Source organism: Nestor notabilis, unplaced genomic scaffold (assembly GCF_000696875.1).
Source record: "Nestor notabilis isolate BGI_N333 unplaced genomic scaffold, ASM69687v1 scaffold2404, whole genome shotgun sequence".
Taxonomy (NCBI): Eukaryota; Metazoa; Chordata; class Aves; order Psittaciformes; family Psittacidae; genus Nestor; species Nestor notabilis.
The window spans coordinates 16,964-37,389 of NW_009926728.1; the positions used below are offsets into that span (position 1 = coordinate 16,964).

At 45.2% G+C, this 20,426-nt stretch overlaps 1 protein-coding gene across 1 annotated transcript in view; it reads left to right on the plus strand.

The window, feature by feature from the left end:
- The first annotated feature begins 2,140 nt into the window (after nt 1-2,140).
- The window catches only part of CAPZB (capping protein (actin filament) muscle Z-line, beta), a 43,916-nt gene continuing 25,630 nt past the window's right edge, over nt 2,141-20,426 (plus strand). Inside the window, exons 1-2 of the mRNA XM_010013683.1 lie at nt 2,141-2,225; nt 13,647-13,768. Coding sequence (XP_010011985.1) covers nt 2,169-2,225; nt 13,647-13,768 — 179 coding nt within the window. The 5' untranslated portion in view covers nt 2,141-2,168. The remainder of the gene's footprint in view (nt 2,226-13,646; nt 13,769-20,426) is intronic.

The window sequence follows — 20,426 nt, forward strand, 5'->3', positions numbered from 1 at the left end:
CTGGCACAGGTTGCCCGGAGAAGCTGTGGCTGCCCCATCCCTGGCAGTGTTCAAGGCCAGGTTGGACACAGGGGCTTGGAGCAACCCCGTGGCAGGGGTTGGAACTGGATGAGCTTTAATGTCCCTTCAACCCAAACCAGGCTGGGATTCTATACATAGATACTCCTTCATTCGGTGCAGTTCGTTTCCAAACTGTTGCACTAACACTTGCTCTGGGGTTGTGGCTGTGATGGTGGGTTTTAACATCATCTTTCCCTGGGTTTCTTTGTGTATTAAACAATTCCATCTGGCAGAGGCAGATGCAGCACTTCCATAAGTGTTCCCACGATCCAAAAGTGAGGAGCGTGACCTTGTGACCATGTGCCAGCTTCCCTTCCTTGATGTGAGAGATAGTGGGAGGTAAAGACAACACTTGGGAAGAAAGGTCCCCTGCCTGAGCCTGGCTGCTGGAGCTGCACTGGCTTAGGCCGTCTAAATAGTATCTTTCTCCAGGGACTGAAAGATTAGTAGGGAAAATTGAGTAGTTTTCCCTTCCCCTGAACATCTAATGAAGATAAGTAAGTTTAGAAGCTCTTGGCTGTTGCTTTTGTGCATGGATATAGTGATAGTTCAGTGATCGATTTGGGGTGGCTTTCCAAGATAAAGAACTTCAGACTCATTTCAGCCAAAGATTTCCTATCAGAGCAGTTAAAGAGTGTGGGGGGAGGTTTTATGTCCGTTGCTTGAAGGCATCTTCCTTCAGTGACAACAGGGTCATGGATTTCTGTTCTTGGTGTCAGTGCATCCTGTTTATTGGGCTGAAAGCTCACATCTTCAGGAGGTTGTTGCAGATATATGGAAGATCGTGTCCTATAACCTGAACTGGATGAGAAGTAAATGTATAATCTCCCCAGGCCAGTCTGTGTGACTTGCTGGCTGTAAAATACTTACCTTTTGCTAGGGAATGGGTAGTACCTTCTATGAGCAGCTTTCCTGATAGATGTCTACTAAAGTGAGGGCTCCCTCCTTTCCTCATTCCAAGGCTATGGCTTAATTGCAGGAAACTTTGCTTCCTGCTTCTCCCTGACCTGGGGGCTGCTACTTGACTAATGTGATAATGTAACTGCTTTAGGTTTGAGGCCTTTCTTAACTAAAACGTTTGGAGCTTGGCAGACCACAGGAGGGAGAAATCAAAGCTCAGCTTGTGGTACATGGGTGGTGAGAAATGCAAAGGGAAAGGGGAGGGCAAGAAGCAGTGGAAACCAAGTGGCTGCTGCTGGCCTGATCAAAGTAACTCCAGCAGATTTTGGGTGCTGTTAGGCTTGCAGGAAAGTGTCTGCTTGTATCTGTTGGTGAGAGGGAGAACTACAGGTTATGTCAAGAACGTGGGTCAGGTCATCAAGTGTTGCTGATAACGACTGCTGTGTGTTTTCTGCCTCTGAAGTGAAGTGTAATGGGGGTTTTGTGTGTCAGAATTGGATGTGAGACCAGCTGCAATAAGCCCTTTGGAATATGTTGCTGTGATTTCTTAACTATAAAGTCTCTGCTTTCTCAGATACAGGCAGCTTTTGGTGTGTGTGTTGTAGGAAGAAGGAAATTGTGGGTCATGCTTTGTGTGTGTTTCATTCTGGTTTTTCAGTAAAGGAGGAGGGAGAGTGCTCTGTGTCGGAGCAGGATTTGTTTTGGATACGAGTTATCTCAAGCTGAATGGGACAATACAGATGAGGAAATGTTCAAACTGCTTTGGGAGAGGGACCTTTCAGTTCCCTAACCCAGATTGCTGTTGAGATAGCACAGAAAGCCAGTGCATTAAACATCTGCACAAACGTTGGAACTGGTTCTTGGGTGAGGTAAGGACTGGACTCCTTTCCATCAACAGCACCATGTTGAACTGGCAGCATGACACCAGTTAAAGCTGTGTGCTTAAATCCATAGTCTAGAATGCTTTCTGAAACACCAAGTCAGTAATGTGTGCTCAAATGGTACTGAGCTGTATTGAAATCTGTTCGTAGCAATACAAAATATACTGCTGCTTAGAACTACAAACTGGTATTGGAGGAGGCAGCAAGCACTGTAGTTCCTGTTCGTGTGTGTCAATGTGTTCCCTACCCTGTTGTGATGGAATATCATCAATAACCCTCTTCTTGTTCCTGCAGAGTGACCAGCAGCTGGATTGTGCCTTGGATTTGATGAGGCGTCTGCCTCCACAGCAGATAGAGAAGAATCTCAGTGACCTCATTGACTTGGTGAGTATTGGCTGCTCCGACCCGAGCCCTGGGTGTAATGGAGATCTGGTATGTAAGAACATCTTCTGAGGCAGCTCCGAGGTGTGGTGATTTGTTTCTCTCCTTGTCCAGTGGCAAGGTTGAAGAGTACAGCACTTGCCCAAATGATGTCAGGAATCTACATGTTTACTTTGGGCAAGCCAGCAGGTCCTGCTGTGTATGCAGGGACATGCTTTGGGATGAAGGGGCATTAACAGCTTTCTTGATGAAGTCATAACTGGTTGGGAGGCTGCTGTTTAGTAGAAATAATTTGGGGAAGTTGATGCATGTTCTTGTGCATGTGTGGTGTCTCCTGATGAACTACCTGCCTGTTTGGAGCTTGGCACAGGACTCATGAATGGGTGTGCTGTGGCACTTGCTCCAAAGAGGTTTTCAAGGCAGAAAATGTCTGAACACCCAAATCTGGTTATAATTTATGCTCTCTCAGGTATTCTGCACTCCAGTGAGTATCCAGTGACCAACCATCCTGTGCCCAATCCCTGTGTTCTGCTTGCACCTGAACCATTGGTTTTCCTTCTCTGAACTGCTAGTGAAGAAAACTGACTTAATGAGCACTAACTGTGCTCATTAGACAGGATTCTGATTGCCTCACATCCTGCGTTGCACAGTTGGGCTATAGCAGGCTACTGAGTGTCAGTTGTTCTGTAAAACACTGTGTGGCACAGTTGCCTGTGGAGTAACTTCCTGAAATATGGATTTAATCTATACAGAACCTTTTATACGGGTAGCTGGGAAAACTTGTTTCTGTTGTCCAGTCAAAATATATTCCTTATTTCTGACCTAAGCTTCTAAGTCTTTGCAGACAGAGGATATTTAGGCTGGAACAGGGCTGTTAGACCTTTGGATTAAGCCTTTTGTCTTACCTGTAGTGGCTGACTTAAATTTATCAAACTCTAGTAAATACTGCTTTTACTTCCATAAGCCAAGGTACAGGTAAGAAAGCTCTGTGGGTCAGGAAAGAAATTACTCCCTGCAAGAAGGGATTATTTTTCCTTCTTGAAACCATTTAGTAATGGGCTACATCTGTGCCACCAAAACTCTTGGCAACCTGAAGCATCACTTTTGTGGCTGTTGGGGAAGGTAGGACACAGGAAGGAAATCGCTGCTGTGGTCTGGGGTGACAATGTTGGGTTTGGGATGAAGCTGGGAGGACTGGACAGGGTTTGAGCAGCTCCAAGGCCCATTCAAAACAAGCTGTTTGGGGAGCTATGCTAAGCTTGGCTGTGTAATTGCTATGAAGTTTTTTTAATGACTCACAAAATTGCTGCTTACCTCTAAAGGTTGGAATTGCTTTTGGATGGTGCTCATTAGTGCTCTACATGCTTTCCATCAGCAACGCGCTCCCCGGGCTTCTCTTCCTATTGCAAGTGTAACATAAACCAGAGCAGTTGGATGCTTGTTAGGAGGAGAGGGTATGTGTGATTCCCACATTACCCACTGCAGGCCCTTCTCTGGGGAAGAACTGAAATGGTTTGTTAAATCCAGTGTGATCTCTTTATTGTTGAGACATCTGTAGAGCTCTTCTGCAGCTGCTCTCAGCCTGACCTGCACAAGACTGAAGTCTATGCTCCAGTGAGACTGTGCACTGCCACCTGTAATAGTTCCAAAAACATCATAAACCAGACTCCAGCGAATAGTGTGTTGACCTTTTTTGGCAAGTTTCATCCAAACTTTAAAGCTGACCTTCTCATTCTGTTTCCTGTACCATTACCAGACAGTAACCTCCTTGAAAGGAAAGGTCAGACTCCAAATGCATGGCAAGTGTGAGCAGCTTCATTAAATTTGTGATAGAATCATAGAAGCAACTAGGTTGGAAAAGACCTTTAAGATCATCAAGGCCACCACTAAACCATGTCACACAGTTATAAAAGATGGCCCCTGATTTCTGCTCCCTTTGTGCTTGGTTTCCTTGCTTCATTACACTGCCACGCTGCAGTAGACATGATGCAGAGGCCCACATCATCTCTTTGTGTGTGAAGCTTAAGTTATTATTACTTTGAGAACTGCTGCAGCTCAGCTTCCCATGGTCTTTCCATAGGAATTGATCTCCAGAGAGTGGAGCTGCTGTTTTGCTGCTTAAGATCCATTGGAAGGGAGATGAAGATGGACTTTGTGGGTTGAAAGTTGCCCAGAGAAGCTGTGGCTGCCCCATCCCTGGCAGTGTTCAAGGCCAGGTTGGACACAGGGGCTTGGAGCAACCTGCTTTAGTGGAAGGTGTCCCTGCCTGTGGCAGGGGTTGGAACTGGAAGAGCTTTAAGCTCCCTTCAACCCAAATCATTCCAAGACTGAAAAAGTCTTAGTTTTGGAAAACATTTACTATACAAATATAGGAGGAGCTGATGTCTACTTCCAAGGCTTGGAATTCCTTGTGGAAGGATAACAGCATGAAAGTGCGTCTTACTTTGTCAAAGCCATCCTCTGTTGGTACTAAGAGTATCTTGGTGCAACATGAGTCCATGGAACGTCTTCAAGGCTGTATGTTACTGCCCCCAAGTGTTGGGCTGCCGAGGGAAAGGGCCCAAACAGACATGAAGTAAAAGGGTGGGTGGAAGAGGAGAATTTTTGGGTCACTGGCCCTTATCAGACCAGACACTTCTCATTCATTAACAAACCAGTTTGTGGTTTGCCCTTTTACCACATCTGTTGTTGCAGAGTCTGCAATTAGAGTTCATTAGAGACCTTGTCAGTCACAGGACTCCAGAGGTCCAGTCTGAAAGAAGCTGTGCTGGTGCTGGTAATGTGCCTTGGCATGGGACACACTGGTTGGAATTCAGTGAGCCATTGTTTGTAAATACACTACTTGGGGGCTGTCGAAATGTCCTTCTAAATGTCCATGAAAAGAGTTCAGTGGAGGCACAGACCTTTTTAATGACAACTGGTTTAAATTAGAATGATTTTCCATGTAGCTCCTTTGGAATCTGGGGTAACTGAAGCTTTGGAGCATCTACCTGTGAACCAAGTCTGAACTGTAAAGCAGTTTGCATAAGAGAAGTGTTAGAGGTGATTGCCCTGCTCTTGAATGCATTTGTGATGAGGATAGGCCTGGTGATAGCATTTGTAACATTAATACAACTCTTATCTGTGTACCATAAATACTGTCTCACCTCCTTAGTGCCTCATATTGTCCAGAAGCTGCTGCTGGTGATACTGTGCTTCTCGTAGAAGCCAGTTCTGAATCACATCTGTTCTCATCACTTGCTGAAGGAGAATATTAAGGGTATTTTCTGGGTGGAAATGTTTCCTGGGAGTTGTGCTCCTGCTTCCTTTCTCTTCAGATCACTAAGCCAGGCCTAGTGTCCCTCTGTCTGTGTCCTTTCCAGGGAAACCTTGAGGGAGGCATCTGCTTTCAGGTAGTGCTGCCGTGAAGGGTCTCTTCCTAGAACACGTTGGCAGGTCAGTGACAGATGCTGCGGGGTCCCAGCCTCCAGAATAGAATCATAGAATAGTTAGGCTTGGAAAGGACCTTGAGATCATCTCATTCCAACCCCCCTGCCATGAAGCCTCTGTGGGTGTTTGTGCAAGCACCTCCACTGATGTGGCTCCAAGGGAGCTGGGTCTGTGGTGCTCATGGGCCATGCGCAGCAGGTACTGGCCTGGGACATGATTGTCGCAGGGGCTGTGCTCTCCAGCTCGGTGGAAGTTAAGCAGGTTCCCCTTGCAGGTAGGAGTTTCCTGCTCTGTTTGGTTTGAATGTTTGCCTGTGTGTAACATAAATTAGATGAAAAATGTAGCTGAGTCAGGAAAATCTGATGGCAATAAAAGAGATGGAGAATCGTCCTTACACAACTGCCTAACAACATGGACAAGCAGGTTCACCAGGAGAGTGGGGCTGCCCACAGCCACAAGCACCTTCCTATCTTTTCCCGCTAAGCCTGATACTCAAACAAAGCTCAGCTTATTCCCCAAAGGGAATGCTTTCTTGAAGTACAGGATCAAGTTATGCTGCCATGGAGGAATGGAGTTTTGTATAGGTACAGCAGCCAGTAATGTTACTGGTTATGTTTCAAGGCTCTGTTTGCAATTAAAGATCTGGGAGGTGATCATCTTTGCTTCCTCATCACAGGAGAATGCTGCAGTATTTTTAGCAGAATGTGTTACTCTGAAAGTCCCAGAATGGAGAATTTAAAAACAAACTTAGGATTTTGCAATATTTGCACAATATTCAGGACCTTGCTTCATGGAGCTGATGTGCCTCCGGGCAAGTCCCAAGTCTGACAGCATGCCTTTAGTAGCTGAAGATAGATGAAGCTAGAGAATGTATCCCCCCCTCCCCAGGCAAACTGCCTTGCTTGGTGTGTACAGCCCATAAAGAACATGAGATTGTGACTGGAGCTTTTTGTGCTTGGAGTCCAAAAGTCTCTCCAGTATGGAGGAGAAAGATAAAATAATTGGGTGCAGATGGCAGCTGAGCATCTAGTGAGGGGGAAGGTGGTCAAAAACCCCATCAGACTCAGTGAAAACTTAAGCAGAAGTGCATTGCCAGCCTTGTGGTCTCAAAGCAGAGTGTGTGACCTGTTCTTCCTGGCTTGGGTGATAGATTCTATGCCACTAGCAGCCTGTTGGGATGTGAACACAAAGATTACTGCCTGAACAAGGGTCTCTGGCTTTCTGAATAGGTTTATGGTTGTTGAGACCCAGTTTTCTACTTGGTGAGGGGCTGTAAGCAGGAGTTTTCCAGCTAGAAGGGGTTACCTCTGGATATCTTGATGGTAATAGGAGATAGCAGTGAATGTACGTAAATCGTTAATGTGAGGCTTGGCTTAGAGCTGCAGCCCCACTTGGAGGAGGTTGTAAAAGGCAATTTCACTCCTGGCTTCACAGTCACTCTTTTTAAGCCTAAACTCTGCCTTTTTTCTTTTTCTTGCGGGCTCCTGCCTCTGCACTGCTCGTGTTAGAGCCCCCTAAAATGTCTATTAAGCATCTTTCTTAAAGGAGTGTGTGTGAGGATCACTTGGTGAGCTTGAATCCTGATTAGAAACCTGTCTAATCTCTTTTAAAGATGATGGACGGGGGGGAAGCTGGGACATAGAAACATCACTGGTGGGAACATGCCTCTGCATAGCCCTTCATTGTAGCTGGATGTCTCCAACACCAGCTGGACTCTTGACACAAATAGTCAAGACTTCCCAAGATATTGATATGCTGTGATGGCTCCTGGGACTTGGGACTGGTAATGAGATACAGAAGCCTTCACCTGCAGGTCACTAGTCAAAGGCTGGGGCACTCCAGTTGGGGCTGCCAGATGGCTGGCTTTTGTTTCCCAGTAAGCCACAGGATGGGGAATGCAGCAAAAGCCCTCTTTTATCCAGCAGATCACCGGAAGAATGCCAAGGATCCTGGTTTCTGAACTTTCCAAATGGAGCTCCTGGAGCTGAATAGATAAATCCTGTAATCAGTGTTTCCGCCACGCCATCACTAACTGGACAAACTGGGATCTGCAATTCCCGTAACATTTGCCTTTTTCCAGAGAAGCTGATTAGTTTTCATTTTGGTTTTGCTAATTCTTGCAGTGCTGGAATTCAGTGCAAATACTTGATAAAGCTGAGCTGTTTCTCCAGTATCAATTACATCTGGTCTTGAACACAAAAGTCCATTTAATAAACAAAGCTTGAAGAATGTGTGGCCCTTGGACATCTGATGGATCAAATTAAGGTTGAGCAATGTGTGGCTCTGGGGGAGTGACTTTCCAAGTGGTTTTAGGTCCAAGCCGAGTGGAGCCAGGCTTCCTCCTTGGGTTTCCACAGCATCCGTTAGGCCGTGGCTGTGTTCTGCAGGAACAGGAAATTCTGAGGCTGTGCAGTGACTCAGAAAAAGTATTACAATATTTTATTAGATGCTGGCCCAGAGGGGGAGGATCCGAGCTGAAGAGGGGGAGTTTGCAGCAGTGCCCAGTAACTTGCGTGGGCTCTTCTTTGTGGTTGAGCCATGTCCCCAGGTGATGCGAGCAGTGGTTTTGTCCACTTCTGTAATGGTGTAAGTTGTCTTAATAAAGAAAATTAGGTCTTAGGAGTTTGCATGCAATGAAAATATTCTCTGTCCTCTTTGGATGTGGCTCTTGATTAAAACCTGTTCTAGTCACATGTGTGCTGAGATACCTGCGTGTTAGAGTCTCAAGTTCAAGAGACAAATGGATCCGAGCGCTGCCTTTGCTAAGCTCTTGAAGCTCTTTTCATCTTCCTTCTGGGTCTTTAAGGAAAAAATGTGTCTTCTCATCTTTAATTTTGCTGCATTTAACGTATTTTTTCCAGTGTGTAAGGTTCCTGTGGAGCTCTGTACACACTGACCTCTGGGTAAACATGGAAAAAAGAGGCTATTTCCAGGGACAGAACCTTGCACCAGCAACACTGCTGCTTCAGTTGTAAACACGACTCACTTCAGTCAAGGCGTAGGAGAAAACAACAGCCTTAATGTACTCTAGTTGTGTGGCTTAGTAAACTGCTGACTGTGTAAGGTGCAGAATTTGATTCCCCAGCACTGGGCACGTTTAAGGTTGGGCTGGATGGGGTGCTGGGCCTGCTGCTCTCCATCAGGCTTTGCCTAGAAAGGTTGGACCAGCTGGTCCATGAGATCCCCTCAACCTGGTGTTCTATGATTCAGAATCTGATGCAAGTCAGCCAGCATGCTCAGATCAAGGCTGGGGAGCGAGTGTGAGGCATGAAGAGCTAAAGTACTGGCCTTGTCACTGCTGGACTCTTTTAGATGCTTGGTTAATCATATTGAACTGATTCAGAATCAGTTGTTTAGTTGATAAAGTTCCTTTAACCATAGAGTGAGTGAAGAAGGAAGGGTTCTTAGTTGGCTACTCCAGGAAGTGTACGGTTTCAGCTTTGGCACAAGTGATTATTTGTCTTGATAGCAGCACAGTTGACTTAATTAAAACACTGTCCACATACCTGCCTTGCTCTGCTGGAGAATACTGTTACCCAAGACAACAGAATCCTTGTTCAACATGCAGGATTATGCTTAACTCGCTTTTCATTCAGCTTTTCCCCCTCTCTGTACTGCACATACATTGTATATCCCACAACCACAGTGCTCTGCTGCATGGTATGTGCTCCTGAATGATGCTGCTGTTCAGCTGCGTGGCTCAGTCCAGACCCCAGGGATCCTCCTTCTTTCTTCTTTTCTAATGCCCAGTGAGGGTGGTCTCACTCCCTGACTATCCTACAAGCACCATAATAGATGATTGAGTGCTTATTTGTGGAAATACGGGTGCATTAGAGTCCAGAGTACACTGTGGACCAAATGAAATTAATGATGGCCTTTAGCTAAAGACACAAGGTTAAGCCTGTATTCAACACAGGGCCTCCCACTGCTTGGAGTGGGGCAAACTTGTGTCAAAATAAAGATGGGAGCCCAGTCTTTGCTTATAAAACAATCCTCATTGCTCCAGTGTTTTCATCTCAGTGACACTTATTTATAGTGCAGTGATGAATTGAACAACCCCCCTGCTTTGGTATTGCAGTGTTTGGCTGGGGGAGTGGATTAATTCTTGCCTTTCTGAATTGAAGTCCAGGTTCCCTATACAATGACTCTTGGCACTTAAATTCATTTTGGCTTTTCAGTTAACACAGAACAAGCTAATAAGGAAAATTACCAACCCATATCCAGTGTTTGAGACTGAACCTCAGAGGATAGGTTGTTCTCCCAGGCAGAGTTATCTGCTGGCATCTGCAATTTTGGATGTTTTCTTGCTAAATATAAACTGAATGTGCACAAAAGTGATCAAAATGCTTTGGGAAGACTCAATGCTTGACATGGAGAAGAACATAAGGAAAGGTATATGTGTAGTGGAAAGTAATTGCTCAGTGCTGGCATTGCAGCAGCTGGCCTAGCCTGGCTGGGCCAAATTTCTTATCACTGCATGTTCTCCAACGCAAAGGATCTAAATTCAGAAGGAATCAAATAGTCTCATGAACATGCAGCTGAAATGTTTAAAGCTGCAGATTATCATGTTCAAATGACTGCATTTGCCCTGTAAAGAGCTTTCCAGTATAAAGAGGAAACCCAGTACACCTTAATCTTGTGAATACATCCTTAGGAAGTACAGCAGCTGGTGAAAGTTGATGTAATAAATGATGCAGAAATGGTTCTCTTGGGATAACTGGGCCACTTGGGGGGGGGTGTGTGTGTCTGGTAATTAGAGTTGGAGGAGGAGTTCCATCAGCTGGAATATCTCTGTTCATTTTATAGTCACTGCTGAAATTGTCTACTTTATCCAAAGTATATGAGTGGGTTTTCTTCCCTGTTTTATCCTGAAAGAAGGAGAAGAAAATATATTGTCTTATGTCCTGTAGGGTGTCTGTACCAAAGAGGTAATGGATATGTATGCTGTTACAATGGAGTATTATAGTGTAGTAGCATGCTCTAGTGAGTATCTTTCTCCTATGGAGCCAGGCTGAGAGAGCTGGGCTGGGTCAGCCTGGAGAAGAGAAAGCTCCCAAAGGGGAGACCTTAGAGTAGCTCCAGTGCCTAAAGGGGCTCCAAGAAACCTGGAGAGGGGCTTTGGACAAGGGATGTAGGGACAGGCCAAGGGGAATGGCTTTAACCTGCCCGAGGGGAGACTGAGATGAGCTCTTGGGCAGCAGCTCTTCCCTGTGAGGGTGCTGAGGTGCTGGCACAGGGTGCCCAGAGAAGCTGTGGCTGCCCCATCCCTGGCAGTGTTCAAGGCCAGGTTGGACACAGGGGCTTGGAGCAACGTGCTCTAGTGGAAGGTGTCCCTGCCTGTGGCAGGGGTTGGGTCTGGTGGAGCTTTAAGGTCCTTTCCAACACAAACCAGGCTGGGATTCTATGACTGCATCTTAAAACCAATGACAGTTCCTTCTGGTCAGTGAGAGGTTTTTCCTCTCCCACTAAGCCCTCTGGGAACCCCACACCAGGCATGTGCTATTTTTAAAAGAAAGTTAAACCTAAACATTAATCTTTGGATTTTTGTAAAGGTTGTAAATGCAGGTGGTTATTGGGAGCTTTCCTAAAGGGGATTGACTCTCTCTTGAGTTTGGGGCTTCTTTTGAAAATGCTTTGTATGTTTCTTGGAGCTTGAAGACTTGTCCAGCGAGACCTCTTGTGCTCACTTACCACATGTGTAGTTATAGAGCTTTTCCCAAAGAAATGGAACAGAAACAGAGGCTGGGAAAAATACCACTTTTCTCCAAATGGTGTTTTCATCACCATTACTCATTCTAAATGCACATCATTTGACTGCATTTGAGGTTGAAGAGACTGTTCCTAGATACTTATCTCTGTGTGGACGGGCAGCTGGCCAGGAAGCGGCCAAGAAGAGAAGAAATACATTCAGCTGGTCACTTTCAGGAACAACATGGAGCAAAGCTCTTCATGATGAGGTGCTTTGGGTCTGCTGTTGTGCACCTGAAACCGAAGCAGTCATCTCAAGTTGCTCCCTGCCTGAAGAGTCAGCTGAAAATTAATAGCTAATGGAGAAGCGAAGGAAGAGCCAAAGTGGAACCAGATGGGCTTGTGACCACAGATACATCATCTCACTTCACCTGGGCCATGACACTGCTGATTTGTAGCAGTATTAGGGTTGTCTGTCTTCAGAAACAGTGAAAGATCTTCCTAAAGCTCCTTGCTTCCTGTCCACCTTTATTTATTTTATGAATGTGGAATGGTTTTGAGGTTGCTTCAACCAGGTCTTGAGTCTCAGATGCTGAACTCCTGTGAGAAGCACCGAGCTTTACATAAGTACTTTGTTAATCTGGGCCCTTCAGTTATCACTCCCACATTATGCCCTATATAGTCCGAAGTAAAGCACCTCAGACTAATGGTTTGGACTTTTTAGCACTGTCAGTAAAGTTACCAACCACTTCCTGATTTTTCCCTGGCGTGTATGTGTTTGCAGGGTGATTGTATGCTTTAGGTGTTGCATTTCTTGCTAGCCACATCTTTTGTCCTTTGGTTTTGGGTTTTTTTAGGTCTTCTCTGGTTATGTTGGTTTCTGTTCGTCCCTGCTTACTTTAACTAATATCCTCTGTGTGTTACTGCCTTGGGGTTGGGATTGGGAATGGTTTTGTTTCAGGCAGTTTCATCTCTTATATCTAGTGCATTGAAATAATTCATGCTTATACTTTGGGAGCTGCTGCACCTCGAATTGTTTGGGTTCTTTTCTCCTCTAGACTTCTCCCCTTTGAAAATGCACTCACCAGCTCACTGAAGAGCTGGCTGGAAAAGAAGAAAGCACATGTCCATATTTTCTTCATTCCTCCCTCCCCTTTTCATTTCTCATGAGTCGTGAATTCATCACTTCATGATTCATTTTACCCTCGATTGCCTTTTTTCTTCATGTTCTCAATCAGGTTTTCATCTCTACAATGGAGAATGAAATGCAGAAGAGATCCCACATTAGTTATTTCTTTTATCTTCTGTTTCAGCATGTTGTCACCAATATATTCAAGAACTTGCCAATTGTCCTATATCCTGTTGCTTTCCCAACTCGCTGTTGGGAAAGGGCATTTTACTTGAGTCCCTTTCCCTTGCAGTGAAATCTGGAATGTTTTTCCCAAGGGAAACACACAATGTGGTAATTGTTTAGTAATAGCTCCAGGAATTATTTGTTGATGGTCCCTTGGTGCCCTGAAATATGTAGAGAGAGGGAGTTCCCAGAGGAAGCACCAGTGTGGCCCAAGCCTGCACTCTGGGAGTATGGCTACTGATAACAGATATGGATATTGATCACAGGATATTGACATGGATGTTGATCACAAGAGGCCACGGGATGGAACTTGCTTGTGCTTGCATTCACGTTACCTTCAGGCTGCACAGTGTCATCTCTCTGCAGTACATCAAAGCCTCTCTGCCACGTTGAGAGCAGATCTTGTAGTCTTTCCCCACATGAAGCAGAGGGGCCAGCTGGGGATCTGAAGCCCTTAAAGCTACCTGCGTAGGAGATGTGTTTGACTTTCTGTGTGCACACACAGGTTTTTCTTAGCCAACGTGGTAATGTTTGGCCAGCTGCCTGGAAACTCTTCCAACCTCTACCCAGAGCAGGAGCCTGTGCAAAACCCGCTCTGGTGGATGGATGGTGGATGCTGTATTAGCAGCTCCCTCCTTTCCCTCCATTATAAATATTTACCTTTATTCATCAGTCCTTGACAATCACTTCACTGGCTGGCTTTGGCAAGCAGCTAACACTGAGGATGTATGTATTGAAGTGTACTGGACCACACTAGTGGTTAGGTGATGAAACCTGAAATTACTGGAGGTGGGAGCATAGGCCTGTGTTGTAAGTAAAGTGCAGCTTGTTTTAGTTCTGGTTTGAAAGGGTTTCTGGCTCTGGGGCAGATGTGGCTGTGAAGAACAAAATCTGTTCTTCAGGATGCTGATCCCTTTTAACCTGAATGTGTTACCCTCTCTGCCCTAACACAGGTCCCAAGCCTCTGTGAAGATCTCCTCTCCTCCGTTGATCAGCCATTGAAGATTGCACGAGATAAGGTGGTAGGAAAAGACTATCTATTGTGTGACTACAACAGAGATGGAGACTCATACAGGTGAGTTCATATCCAAAGCATGGAGCTGACTGGTTTACTTTGTAAACAAGAGCTCTGTACAAGGATTGCAGCCCCTTCTCCCTCTTATTTTTAGCCAAAATACAAGTTTAATGGTATTAAACTCAGTGGTGCAGCTGTGACTGTTTCAGATCCTCTTCTCTTTAGTAAGACACTGGTTACAGAAGTTGTTCTTAGTATTTTTCGAATGTGAGAGGACATAAACATCTTCATCTCCAGACCACTGTAGAGTGCCTCAGTTTGTGGCTGAGGAGTGGGACAGCCTGCTTCATCATGGGCTTCAGGGAAAGCTGCTCCAGTGCCTGGACCACCTCCTCCCTCCTTCTTCACTGACCTGGGGGTCTGCAGGGCTCTTGTTCTCACATATTCTTACTCCTTTCTCCAGCTTCAGTTGCTTCTGTGTGGCAGCTTTTTCCCCCTTCTTAAATACATTATCCCAGAGGTGCTACCACCAATGCTGATGGGTTTGGCCTTGGCCAGCAGCAGGTCTGTCTTGGAGCTGGCTGGCATTGGCCCTGTTGGAGATGGGGGAAGCTTCTAGCAGCCTCTCACGGAAGTCACCCCTGTAGCCCCCTGCTACTAAAACCTTGTCACACAAGGCTAATACAGTCCCCATGGTCTGTCTCCAGGAAGAGTTGTGTTTTATCCTAGAAACCACAGTGTTTCTGCACGTTTTCTTTACTGCAATTTACAGTCATTCACTGAAGCCTAAAATGTAGTGATAGCCTCTTGTTAAAAGGGTGACTAACGTACTTCTTTTCCTGTAGTCATTTATATATTGGAGAATTAAAACCAGTCACATCTCTAGAAGAAATGACTATGAGGGCCTTGAGGTGAAAATTATGGCCTTGTTATGAAATGAAACCATCTATTGTTGCAAGGTTGTAAAATCTGTGGCATGGATACCAACAGAAAAGAGGTGATGCAAGCACTCGGTTTAAACAAAATCATCTTCCCATACAAAGCAGGGGGGTTTGCCAGCTGGAAAAGGCATTTTCACTCCTGTTTTGCAAGGGATTGAGTCTGATTTTGGGCATGCAGTGCCATTAGTTCTGGATGAAAATCCTGGCCCAAGTGTTTAGCAAAGAAAAGGAATCCCTCTCTACCAAAATAGCTGTAGACAAACCCGATGGAAATATTTGACCAATATAAGTTGTATGCAATTATAACAGAATGAATTTTGAAGTAGAAGGGGCTGTAATACTGGAATGGTACAATGAGTTTCAGTATTTTGGCTGCCACTTTGAGCACAGTCTCTCTTTGAATGCATTTATTTTATACCTTGCCATTAGGATGATTACACTTGAGAGACTATAGTTGCTTCCCCCTCTTAGTTATCTTCCCCCTCTCCCCCTTTTCTGCACTGCCTGACTTTTCTTAACAGCTGCAGTGACCATGGCTTCATTCCAAATATGTAATTAGGAATCACAAAGCTCATAGTCCAGCAACATTGTGAATATTGCATCACCTCCCTTTGCCTCTCTTCTCTTAACGAAGGGCACTGGGCTTTGAAGTGATGACCACAAATCATCTTCTGCCCTGACTTACAGCTCAGCCGTCCCACGGCTTCTGGTTGTGATTATAAGGGTTACATCCATGGCTCTCCTTGTAGCTTGGGGGTAACAGCTTACGTTCTTAGTGCTAACATTTGGAACTGACCTACAGTCAGAATCCAGCTTTGCTTTGAACAGGTTTGCAGTAGGGTTTTACATTCATCTGGCCAGAATGGTTTAAGAATTCTATTTTAAAGTGGAATTCCAGAGAATATTGTGACAATTCATTTTTCCTTTGCCTCAGGTCATCATTGCAGGAGCAGGTCATCTTATAAAGGATTCTAGATGCATTGGTGTCAGTTGCTTTGAGTTGTAGGAAAGATACTTACCTAAACTGAAAGCATATCTGTACATGATGTACACAGAGATCATGCTGAGAGTTTTGCCCTAGTTTTGCCCTAGAAGCAGTAGGAGGAAATGATAATGGATGCTGAGTTTGGCAGTGCATCTGCATTGCAGCTGAGTGTAAGTCTGGATTTGTCTTTAAATATAACCTATTGCAGTGGGCCAAGAAGCAAGAAGGTCTCTGAGGTGAAGCGTTCGCTCGTGTTCTTTAGGGTACTAGTCTAACACTGAAAGTTTGTTCAACCTGCTACAAAAGAGCATGCTGCATTTTTAAAGCTTTTGTGCATGAAGCTCATCTGCCTAAGCCAGTCAGATCTGCCTTAGCAGCTACATGCATTGAATCAGTTCTAAATTAGTAGCTAGAATAGAGTTTTATCACTTCTGCCCTCCACAGGGTATACTGCTGCAGCTGCATCCTCTCTGGCAGATGCCAGGGAAGGGATTAGATCCTGTCTATCTTCTGGGTCTTTCAAGAGCTGCTTTCTCACTGCAGTTGTGATCTTTCTTGCAGTCCCTTTGCATCCTATGTAGGCTGTTGACATCTAGCACCAGAGGCACAGGAAACTTGACCAGGTGCTTGTTAAGCAGTGTTGTGACACACTGCAGTAACTACTAACACTTGCTCCCCCCCTGCCTCTCCGTGTTGAATTATGTGTGTGGAAACCCTTTCTTTCAGGTTAGTTTCATGCTTGACTCTGAAATTTGCTCAGTCTCTTTCTTTCTAAGAAGATATTTAAAGAGTTACAAGAAAGCAGGAGGGCTCGGGGGGGTTTAAATCACTTTGACATTTTCAGGCCTTATTAAGTAATGGGGTTTCAGAAAAGCTATTGCATTTGTTCATAGAGAATAGGCATAATGTATTAATTGCTGGCATTAATGAATGCTGTTCTTTAAGGCTTTGGATTCAAGCGTTCTGGATTGAAGTGATTCTTCCTGCTGGAATTGATTGGTCTCAGCTCTGTTTCATGAAGTAAATTCTTCAGCACAAAGCAAAAGCCTTTGGAAGCCAGGCAAGGCTCACGTGTGCACGTGTTAATCCCATTCTGTGCCTACGTTCAGACACTGTTATTCATACCTCATAAAACCTGAAGTTATTACTGGGAGGTGCCTCTTACACTAATTTAATCAGTTAGGCCCAAATTTTGGAGCTCTGCTTTTAGAAGCTTTTGATATTTCCACAAAGATATCTCAGAGCCGCCCGGGCAATTACGAGTCCCAAGGAACACTATTCCCTGCCTGCACCACACTGCATCCCCAATTACTGCCCACTTCAAACCAAACACTGGGGTTCCTCTTCTTGGAGAGGTTGTTAATTGCATTTCTTTTAATACTAACCCAAGGATTTCAGAGCATTCTGCAGACAAGTGAGCCCCGTGCTGCTTGGGCAGGAAAGGCAGAGCTGGATAGTTAGGTTCCCTACTGGGAATCAAGTTTATAGGTGTTCTTTTCAAGTGGTTTTACAATTAATGAATGAAAACATTAATACATGGTATTCTTTCTCTTTGATTCTTTTTGAGCTCCAGTGTGTGTATGATCTCAGTCTTCAAGTTTTCTTTCCAGTCACAAGCAACCTAAACCCAACGTATTCTCTATAATAATCTATATCTGAAGGAGGCTACAAGGATGCTGGAGAGGGGACTTTTCATCAGGGGCTGGAGCAACAGGACAAGGGGTGGTGGGTTCAAACTGAAACAGGGGAGGGTCAGCTTGGAGATAAGGCAGAAACTCTTCCCTGTGAGGGTGCTGAGGCGCTGGCACAGGGTGCCCAGAGAAGCTGTGGCTGCCCCATCCCTGGCAGTGTTCAAGGTCAGGTTGGACACAGGGGCTTGGAGCAACCTGCTCTAGTGGGAGGTGTCCCTGCCCGTGGCAGGGGTTGGGACTGGAGGAGCTTTAAGGTCCCTTCAACACAAACCAGTCTGGGATTCTATGATCACAAAGTCAACTTCCATGAGGAGATGATCAGTTGCCAGTCTTCTGCCAGCTCCAGGGGATGCCTATCTTGGAGAACATTTATCTGGAGCATTGAGCTCCTGCTGGATAACAGAGTAGCAAATGCAAACTTCCATCCATCTGGAATGCTGAAGGATGAACTGCCTTTCTTCTGCCTGTAAACAGGTATTGATCCAACATTGAATAAAAAGCTGGTTAGTTTTTTATTTATCTGTATTCATGCAAATGGACATGACTTCGTTTGATTCTGAATATTAAGGATAAAAAAAGCCTTAGCTCTTACATTTTGTGTTAGTAGAGCACTGGGGTTTAAGACCAGATACAAAACAATACAAAAGATTTTTGCTCATGATTTGGCCTGTTTATCTTCATGCAGCGACACTAGAAAGGGAGGCTGTCCCTTCTAGGAGAAGAACAGGCCCTGGAAACAGTTGAGCCCGTCTTCAAAGCACTTCATGGATGACTTCAGTGCTTGTGGAAAACCTCCAAGAGACAAGGTGGCAGCTCCTTCACTGTTAAATTATAGAGTCATAGAAACACAGCCTGGTTTGGATTGGAAAGGAGCTTAAGATCATCCAGTTCCAACCCCCTGCCATGGGCAGGGACACCTCACACTAGATGTGTCACCCAAGGCTCTGTCCAACCTGGCCTTGAACACTGCCAGGGATGGAGCATTCACCGCTTCATTTGTTCCACAAAGCAGTTATTTGCTTCTGATTTAAGATCTTTACTGCTGGGAATTAGCTTTGATAAAAGCTGCTGTGGGATGTTTGGCCATTCAGGTGGTAACTCCGCAAGTCTCATAGGGCAGCATATGCAGAAATGAATATCCTCATGCTCAGCCCATCACAGTTTACTCCTTCCTCATATTTAGGCTCGATTTTCTCCATGTCAAGCATGGATCACACCAGAAGGTCAGTTTTTGGAGCTTCCCTTGGATCTTCATGAATAGATAATTTCCAGTTTCTTCCTATTGTAGCACTGCTACTCGTGGGAGCAGCTTCTCATGCGCGTAGTCTTGGAGGCGCTTCTCTGAGTGCTCCTGTAGTAACATTGGTTTGTGGAGGACATCAAACAGGCCTGGAATCCACACTGTGAAGGCAGAGCTTTTCTTTTTTAATATAAGACTTCAAGGTCCCTGACTTTATCCATACATTTCCACTCCGAGTATGTTTGATCACTCTATTAAATGGAATCCTTATGTGGAATTTGGTGCCCACAACACTGGAACCTGTTAGCTGAAACAGAAACCATTCTCTTTTAGGGAAATTAGAGGTCTGACTTTTGAAATTGAAGTGCTTGTCCATCTGCCTTTCTTCAAATAACCTCAGTGTAAGCTTTGAAATGTTTCAAGTACTCTTCCACAAGAAGAGAAAAAAGCACAGGGTTGTGTTAGGAGGGAGTTTTGTTGAGTTTGGGGTGGTTTTTTAGGTGAAGTAGCTGTTGGTTTCAACCACGATGAGTCGAAAGTGCCCCAGTCTGTTGGCTGGACAGCTCTGTGTTACTGGGCTTCCCTCTGAATGCCATTTTTTCACGCTGCAGATGAGAACTCATGCTTACAATGAAGGTATCTTCACTGTGGCTTCTGCCTGAGTTCTGTGCTTGCTGGTTTCCTCGGACACGGAGGAGAAGCATCGTGTGCTGAATGCACAGAAAACAGGGGGTTTTTGATCAGCCTTTTAATTTAGAGAAAGAAAAAGCAACTGCATCCTGGTGAGTGCAGCTGCTGAGGCAGCAGTACCCTTGTGCATTGCCTGGTATCCAGACCCTGGCTTTGCTTTTGCAGACTTCATGATGGTGAAGTCAGTGCTCTGTCTGCCTGAAGAGGTGACTCTCCAGCCTTGGACACCGTGTGGTTTGGCTGGACAGGGTGCTGGGACATGGAACCCCAGACTGGTTCAGGTTGGAAGCGACCTTAAAGCTCCTCCAGTTCCAACCCCACCACGGGCAGGGACACCTTCCACTAGAGCAGGTTGCTCCAAGCCCCTGTGTCCAGCCTGGCCTTGAGCACTGCCTAATGCGTGTAGCTGTGCCATTTGGGAATCCTGCAGATAGCACCAGCAGTGCATTTGTGTGAATCCCTTGCAGATTTTGGAGTTGCTGGGTGAGGAACACTGCTGTAGCTGTTCACTCTTCTCCAGAGCAACCAAGCTGGAAGCAACTGTTTCAGAATGAGAACCACCACCTGAAAAACACTACTCGGGGTAGATGTGACACACTGATTTAGCTTTTCCTGGTGTCTCACCTTTTGAGCCAGATGTGGTGGGGAGGAGGGAAGGGCTGTGAAAGCACAAAGCCAGAGCAAAGCAGGGCCTGTTCTTTGTGCTTTGCATTAAACAGATGTCAGACCTCGATGCCTTTCTGTGAAATGAGTAACAAATGGCTACTGAGGAAAAAGCCTTTACGTATGGACTGCATTAAGACCTAGTGCTGGTAGGCTGGAGTGTTGTGAAAAATGAGTAGGTAAAGGGTAGAGGCACCTTTCCTGAAACCAGCAATGATATATGTAGGTTGGTTATTCCAAGGGGAAATGAAAAGGAGAATGCAGCTTCACAGAATGGGAATTATAAAAGTCTCAAGCAGATGGGCAAAAGGCTTCCATTAATCTTTTAATACCAAATCTTTCATTAAGAGCACAAAAAGCTCTTCCACACCTGCAGAAATCATAGTAAAACCTGCAGCTTTATAAAGCCTGTTAAATCCTTCCAACTGCTCAAACGTTTTCCTAATGGTAGGCTAAAAGGAGAGTTTATTTCAAAGGGAAAGCGTGGAAGAGAGTTTGGAGACAGCAG